Source organism: Cheilinus undulatus, linkage group 15 (assembly GCF_018320785.1).
Source record: "Cheilinus undulatus linkage group 15, ASM1832078v1, whole genome shotgun sequence".
Classification (NCBI taxonomy): domain Eukaryota; kingdom Metazoa; phylum Chordata; class Actinopteri; order Labriformes; family Labridae; genus Cheilinus; species Cheilinus undulatus.
In genome coordinates this window covers 25,045,713-25,054,238 of record NC_054879.1, presented here as the reverse complement: position 1 = coordinate 25,054,238, position 8,526 = coordinate 25,045,713, and the positions used below count along the sequence as shown (strand labels likewise).

The 8,526-nt window shown below is 36.2% G+C and overlaps 1 protein-coding gene across 1 annotated transcript; it reads right to left on the bottom strand.

The window, feature by feature from the left end:
* Positions 1-2,463: 2,463 nt before the first annotated feature.
* On the bottom strand, positions 2,464-3,598 carry LOC121522208 (trace amine-associated receptor 4-like). The gene is made up of 2 exons (XM_041806361.1): positions 3,441-3,598; positions 2,464-3,292 (listed from the first exon to the last, which is right to left on the bottom strand). The coding sequence occupies exons 1-2, from the start codon at positions 3,596-3,598 to the stop codon at positions 2,464-2,466; spliced, it is 987 nt and encodes a 328-aa protein (XP_041662295.1).
* Between the last annotated feature and the right edge of the window lie 4,928 nt (positions 3,599-8,526).

Sequence of the window (8,526 nt, the reverse complement as noted above, 5' to 3'; positions counted from 1 at the left end):
GAGCCAGAGTCCACTTGAATCGCACCCGAGACCACCTCCCCAAGAGGGCCTAGGCCCGGTGCTCAGGCACAGTTTGTTTGCATTCACACTACCAAAACGAACCGTACTTTGGGCTCAAGTGCACTTGGATCCAGAACCGGGCCCCTACTGTGAAAGTACCCTTAATCATGCACAGATCCCAGATGCACTGCTGTAAGTTTTTAAAGCAAATTGCTAATTTTCTGTCCATGGGAGGGGGGAGGCTTTTACTTAATTTGCAATACAGTAAACAGGTTAAACCTGTTTTTTTCCTTTTCAACTTCAACTTCAGTCAGTAATAACAGCAACATAACAACTGCATTTGCTTTTCAGAGCATATCTGTCAGTCTGAGGCTGAGGCTTTAACACTAGCTGTGTCAGCTCAGTTTGTTTATAGGCAATTGCTGCAGTGATTTGTCTTTAAACAACGGTTTAAAGTGTGTTTAAATTAAGCTGGGGCATTAAACAAAGTCAGAGATGCAGCTTTAAGCACTGCATGGCTTAAAGCTGCGGCTACCCCTGCAGAAACTAAGTTGAATCAATGATAAAAACTACTTCTGTCAATTCCTTCACAATAAAAGTCCGTAGCTGTTATTGTTTCTTGAGTTCTTTTATTTCCAACTGGAAATGTGGTACTGTCAGTAGCTGCTCATCTGACTCACCTCAGCATTACAGAAGTGAAACTCAAAACTACAAGAGTATTTGAAGAGTTCATTTGCAAGAAGTTAAATTCCACTCTGGTGAATAATGAAAAAAATAATAAAATTAACACTTTCAATTGAGCTGTCTTCTGATCTAAAATCATTAAAAAATATTAATTAATTATACTTATTATAATTATTCTTAATCAAATTCAGTCTGATTGATATTACAATGAAAAAATACATTTTATGACAATTTATAAAAACTGAGTTCACTGATTTGCAAATTAACTCTTCATTTAACACAGAGGGACCATAAAATCATCTTGCTGAGATCAAATCCTCAGACATGAGTTCAGTCTGTCATCACAGCTTCTTATTGTTTGTTTTTCTTTTTTGTTTTTTAAGGGGGGGTGTAGCATCTGAATATGCGTATAAATGTAATTTTCATACTTATTCTGTGATACCCTGGTACAATATCGTTACCGTGAAGGGCAGAAAAATACCATGATGATATTTCGGCAATATAGCCAAGTCCTAGCAGACTCATTTGCTCAGTTGCTTTTCTGGGCCTTAAATTGCAATGTTTTACTTTATAGTTATGAAGGAGTTTCACACTGATGTTTTGTCAAACAGTTGCAGCCTTCTGAGTTAATGTTAACAACCTTCCTTGTAGTAAACTAAATGCACTTTTCAAGACCAAATAAAGCTTGCACTTATACCCAAGAGTAAAATTCAGTTTAGATAGTTACATTTATTTCATAACATAAAAGAAAAACCATCTTCAATTCATTTCTTTTTCATTTGGGTGTGTGTGTGTGTGTTTTTTTTTTTTTTTAACAAGGATAAGAAAAAAACATTTCATCACATTTTTTTAAAGAAAATCAGAGGTTAGGGCCATATCGCCCAGCCCTAATCAAACCCCATTTGAATGATTCAGAATGATAAATATGAAATTCACATTACAAATAAAAGACATTGATTATACAAATGATTGAAGGTTCTCTGTAAAAAAATCAACATAATTTTTGACAAATTGATGCAGAATAAAAACACCAGCTGTGGGTTGCACCAGCTCTGCAGAACTTAGATAAGGTCTATGAAGTTTAGGCTCTAATAACATTTAAAGTGTTGCACCAGCTGAGTTTTGAAGGACGGGATCATTCAGTAGATGACAAGTAGCTGGGGATTTTACTGAATGTTTCATATCAGTGTGTTCTCTGTGATCGATTAAATCCTCCTGAAACGTCTGATGGCTTTCTTCGGACTTCTGTTTTCATGAAAAGAGATAGTTCCTGCATTCACCTATTAAGTGCCGTAAATAATGACTTTACCAATCTGTGTCACTCTTATTTTAATAATGAGGATTAAGGGCAGTTAGTGGAGGTTGTTCTCAGCTGTTGGTGTGTTTTCATACAATCTGGCATCAGCACTGTAACAAATAAAATGCTTGACAAAAAGCTACTCCCCAAATTTAAGAGAAAATGTCATACCTGCAAAATATTTGGTTGGTTTTGACATTTGTCAAATTAATTGAGATAAATCTGACACCCCTGTGTTGCAATAATTGTCACAACTTATGTTATAACTTAACTATTATTTACCTATGGTTTAGTGTAGACCTTATTCCATAGCTAAAGATATAATTTACACATTACTGATGCAACAGGCCTCAGAATAAAAGGAAAACAAGGCATTTGACCTGTAAAAATGTATAAAATATCTTCCAACCCTCCTAAAACTAATTTAGTTCAACATTTTTAATTTTGTAAATAGCTTTAGTAGAGTCATGGCCCTCTTTGAGTCACTTCACAACATCTTTTTGTAGTATGTTGGCCTCACAGGATCCAGCTTTTAGTATTTGAAGTGTAACAATGAGTCTGACAGATTTCCTGAACCAGGAGTAGAAAAAGGCGTAGATCAGGGGGTTTAGACAGGAGTTAAAGTAGAAGAGATATATGACAAAGGAACCAGATGAAGCATTGAATAAATAGTCCTGTTCTGAAAGTGCGACACAGAAATATGGGCAAAGGCAAACAAGAAACACCACTACAACAACCCCAAGAGTCCTGGCTGCTTTGATTTCAGATTTCTTAGCAGTTGCTGATTTGTGGAGGGAGGAAGCTGCAACATGAAACCTCATGACTCGAGCCTGTAACACAGCCACCACAAAGACCCGCACATACAGAACTATGATGACAGTGACAGAAGCAATGAAAGTAAAAAATAGATCAACAACTCCCGTAATATAATGTTTAAGAGCAACACACTCTCCAGAGCAGGAAGTAAACTTGCCTGGATGTTCAAAGTCCTCTTTCATGAGAATATTGCAGTAAATAAAAGAACAGATCCAACAGAGAACAATAGAGACTGAAGCTCGTCTCACAGTGACTTTAGTTAAATAGTGCAGGGGATCACAAATGGCAATATAGCGATCAACTGATATGAGCACCATGTTTCCTACAGAGGAGGATGTAATCATAATGTCAAAAAATAAATACAGATTACACATGTTGTCACCAAGGTACCAGCAGCCATCTATGAGCAGAAATTGAAACAATATGAGGAGGCCGACAAAGAAATCGGAGACAGCCAGAGAGAGGAGGAGGAGGTTAGTAGGGGTGTGGAGCTTCCTGGAGGTTAAGAAAACAACAAATATTTCAGCATGGCATTTCACTTCAGCAGATAAAACATGATCAAGTAAGAATGAAATTGGAATCAGTTCAAGATTTTGTTTGTCTCAGTAATGATAACCATGTTTTAAACAGTTAAAATTAGTACTTGAAGTGAAAGATGGAGATGATCACCAGCAGGTTAAGAATCACAGTGAGCACTGAGATAAAGGAGAGCATGATATGAATCAGCACAAAGCTAGAGCTGTTTCGCTTTTTGCAGGAGGTGTTGAGATGTGGAAAACAGAGTTCATTCTCCTCCATCATCAGAGAGAGGAGGGGATGCAACACCTCCTCACTGAGGCAGTGTTTGACTAAGGCCTGCCTTTTTATAATCTAATACTAGGCTTTTGATCCTCATCTGACAACCTCTTTCTTTGGGGCTGATAAGCACCTCCTACCTTGCTCTTTACATCTTTTCAGTTAGATTTTTTTCCTGAAGATAAATCCAGACTTTTCAGAATGATTTATGTTCCCACAGCTGGACTCAAAAATGTCAAAGAGTAAAGTGTCACTGAAATGCTCAGTTATGCTTCTTTCAGGAATCAAAATAGATCTGAATGGTTTACATAGGGCTGTCATTGTTAATGCATGAGTCGCAAAGCAGTGAAGGTCAGACATTAACTTGTTAATATTGTTTTAATCTCATACAGTTATGTTCTCAGGCTAACCATTGTTTAGCTTCTGCAGCAGGGAAGCTGTTGAGTTCTAATCACCCTTTTTACACAATAAGGCAGTTTACACCAATTTGTTGTGGTAAAGCTCTTGCCATTACTTTTGATCTACCAGAAGTTCCTGGTTTCCTGTCAAAATAAATGTAGGCTTTGATTGAACAGATGGCTAAGTACCCTAACTTTAGGGCAATAAGGGGTGTGACAAGATGCTTATCTCACAAGACGAGACAAGATTTGGGCTCACAAGAGCGAGAAAAGATGAGATTTTACACTGGGTTTTAAAACTTTGATAACAAAATATATGATTTTTTTTCTTCAATTAAAGTGAAAGACAAAATACAAAGATTGCAGGTCCATTTATCATCTAGCACTGAATAATAACACTGCAAACATGTCTGCTGTAGTTTATGTCTTGCTATAACTCAAACATGCATTTAGTAGTACTTCATATCAAATACTCATGAATGTTCATACTGTCACTTCCTCATTACTTCATTTCCTATTCCTGTTGTACCAATGAGAAAGAGAAGTGGATAAACAGTTCGATCAGTCTGAACTATATTTACAGTGCTTAACAAATTTATTAGACCACCTGTCATATTTGCCTCAGAGACCATCCAGCATCATGAAGTGCTTTAATGCGGACTCTTTCATTTTTAGTGAGCTCTCCATGTTTTACCATTTTGAACAGAAATAAGGAATTTCAAATTGAATTCACCTTTTTATACACAAATTTGAGCCGGCTCACTGGGCTTCTCTGAGAAGTCAGAAATTAATCAAGTATAACATTCAACCACTAAAACTATTTTTTTCTGTTCAGGAATGCAAGTAAATAACTATAATTTGACATATTAATCAAAAAATATTAATGTGCTTTACTATTTTTCAGGTTTTTTGTAAATCAGTACATTTGAAAATTCATGGATAACAATAATAATTATATTTTAGCATTAAAAATATCATTTCGGTTTATGAGCTTCTACATATTGGTGTATTAACCATTGCAGAAGCATAAAAGTATTTCTCATCCTCTTTCATCTTTACAAACCCTAAAGGAAATCTGTTCCCAAAATCCATCTTGAAATGGAAAAAAAGAGTTTCGGGTATGCTGCTCCTGCAGCCTGGAATCTGCTACAGAAGACCTTGTGTCTTGAGAAGCTGATCCCTTTAAATCTTTTGAAAGGTAGATTGAAGGCCGGCAGATGCCTCAGTTTATAGATGTTTTGACTGATGACTTTGTGCTCTGTGACTCAGGATGTATCTCTGTGATTGTAACTATTCTGTTTTATAATTCTGTGTCTTTGATAAATGTGCTGCTGCCTGTCTTGGCCAGGACATTCTTAGAAAGGAGACTTTTAATCTCAAAGAGATCATCAAGTCAAACAGAGACATCTGTTTGACTTGATGTGATTCACTAAGAAGCTGCAATTTATTATAATATAATACATAAATGGTATCATGAGTCTACCTGCTTGGTTATCAAGGAATATTCAGAGAATAATGATAGTTTTGAAGTGTGAATTTCTCAACTCAAAAAAATACAAATACATTATAAGGTTACTTCTGCAAAGTGAAAATGATGAGGCAATATTGTAAAAAAAAAAAAAAAAAAAAAAAAAATCCAGACTTTTATGCTGTTATGTATGTGGTGCAATAATTGTCTTTCATATGCCCTGAAAATATGAATAATTGGGATAAACTTTTAAAATTCAGTGACTCAATTTGATTGAAAATAATAAATTATATGGAAGTCAAAGCCCTAGTACAGGTCAGGTAACATTCCCTTTATATTGTTTCATGTTTTTTGTTTGTTTGTTGGTTTGTGCATAGTGCATACTACATGGGAAAAAAGTCAAATTTTGTAACCTAGTAATAATACATACTGATGATAGGAGCTCTCAAACTGAGATTGTAAGAATTTCCAGCTCAAAACATGACATCTATGGAAATTTCCATAACACTCAACTAAATTTTGATGCTTGATGCTGATGTTCATCTTTTTGTTTATTCATTTTTTTCTGTTGCTGGTAAAAGTTTGACTAACAGTTTATTTTGTGCCAGAAACTGGTGGGAGAAATAGCACAAATACAACGATTTGCATAGCGCTGCTTTATTTGAGAAGAATCAATGAGCATCTGATATTTCTGCAATTCTCAGCAAAATATCACAGAAGGACAAAAGAGAAATGTAACATAGTGAACTGGTTGTAGTGCAACAGGAAAACAGGCCCTTACATTTCTTTTAATGGTGATTATTTCAAGGGGTTTAAACCATTCATTACATTTTACTCTAGTGGATGCCAGTAATCTTCAGTTTCAAATTGTTTCGAACAATGCACACATTTTCCTATATCTTGAAAACACTGTGGGATTAAAGTGAACAAAGAAATTCTTGCAATAACAGAAAAGACCAACCTATTCATATGAAATATAAGAGGTCACAAAGAGGACTATTTTATTTATGATTTTCACATGCTGTATATCCATAAGTGTTTATAATTCAGTGATCATGGAAAATTAATTAGTTGTTGCTCCTGTTAGGAGTTAATGGTACACCATGTTCATGTCAGATGCTGCTAATCAAACCAATATCTTTCCAATACCACAATAAACATTTAAACTATTTCAGCAGAAACAAGCCAGAAACCAAAGATAGATAAAAATAGTTTTCATGCTGTAGACATTGGTATGCTAATCTAATTTTGACAAGTCTACTGGCACAGATTAAGGATGATAGTAAGTGGTTCACTCCTCATCAGAGCAGATAAAAATCCAGCATTGATGGGGTATTGATCTCATTGGTCTGTCCAAATCTTGAGAGAAACCTGCCAAGATAAACAAACCAAAGTTATGGTCAATTCATTCATAAATCCTGGACACCAAAAATAGGGGTTGACTAATAATTGGTCTGTCCGATTATCAGCACTGATATTTGGCATTTTGGCAGTAATCGATATCTGTGATTTTTTTGACTGATCACCGATAAAATTAGTTGATAAAATCTGCTGCTTCTTTGGCTCAGTTGCCACTCTCTCTCTATACTAAATATCTTACCACCAGCACAATCTGATTGGCTAAAGCCCAGTTCAGACCAAAGATTCGCGGTGAGATGAGTTGAAACTTGCAACTGATTGCAATGTTTCAATCTATGATGCTCTAAACACCTCCTAGTTCACACTGCTGCGATTGAAGGAGATGATGCATCGTTTCCATGGCAATGACAGCTGTGCAATTTTATGGCACATATGTATACAAAAAGGCTTTGCTAGAAGATATCCACTGAGTATTTTTTTTTCCCACGGACAGATTTAGTGAAGACAGCCTTTAATTTCTCCCATATTAGCCTATCTTACAAAGTGCCGTGTGTCCTGTCCGTGCGCAGCTGGAAAGAGAGAGCCTTTTCAAACGATATAATCTATTAACCTTTTATTCTTTTTTATATTATGTGTCTCTTGGAAATGATCACATCGATCCTTTTTGTTGTTATTACACAGAAACTTTATTCTGTCAGCTGCGCATTGTAGCCTGATGTGCAGTTGCTGGAGGAGGCAAGAAGTTTCACAGCAAAGCAACGCAGCTCAACAGCACATACAAACACAAAATTACTTTTCTAGCTCACTCATATCATAACGAACATATCCACTGAGAAAAATACATTTTCCACACACAGATTAGCTTATTCAGCCTGTTAATTTCTCATGGATTATCCCAAAAAGCACAGTGTGTCCTGTCCATGCACGGCTGGAAAGAGAGAACCTCTTCAAACGATAATCTATTAACCTTTCATTAATTAAATTATTTATTTATTTATTGCATTATTTTCCTCTTGGAAATGATCACATTGATCCTCTTTTTTGTTTGTTTTTACACCAAAACTTCAGTCCTCAGTCGATGCAAGCCCAGTTATTTCCAAGAAGCAGATAAATGTGAAAAATTGAAACAGAAACATTGTTTAGAAAAGGCACTCCGTTACTTTAGCTCGCTTCATTTTACGGAATGATCCATGAGAAATTCAAGGCTGCAGGAGCTGAATTTGTCAGTGCAAAATTAATTATTCTCAGCGGACATCTTCTTTATAAAAAGACTTCTAGCAAAGCAGCTTTGTGTTTATATGTGCCGTGAAATTTCACTGCCATGCTGCGACAGTGATGACAAGTGATGAGGATCGATGAGGAAAGAGATGTGTCTAAAATTAACAGCATGGTTATCTGATGGAACTGGCATATATGCCTTTCAAAACAAGATTTATATTCCCCTTTTCACACTTCTGTGCTTGCTGCATTCCAAAGCCCCTCTCTGGGATGTGAAAGGCTGAATCGCTGGCGACTACATCAGACAGCTTGATTTGAGCTGCAACTATCGGATCAGACTGCTGCGACTCTAATCAGGGACATTCAAAAACTGTCTCGTCGCGTTGCGTATATTTGTTCTGAACTGGGCTCAAGACATCACATGAGATCTAGCCAGTCAGCTCTACAGCCTAACAAGAAGTGAAAAAACAGCAGGCAGAAGAAGAATGAAG

Bases quoted from the DNA above. Each gene is read 5' to 3' on its own strand.
- LOC121522208 (XM_041806361.1), bottom strand. From the start codon at position 3,598: ATGATGGAGGAGAATGAACTCTGTTTTCCACATCTCAACACCTCCTGC. The intron at 3,293-3,440 runs GTACTAATTTTA...CTTAACCTCCAG, and splicing joins ATCTCCATCTTTCACTTCAA to GAAGCTCCACACCCCTACTA.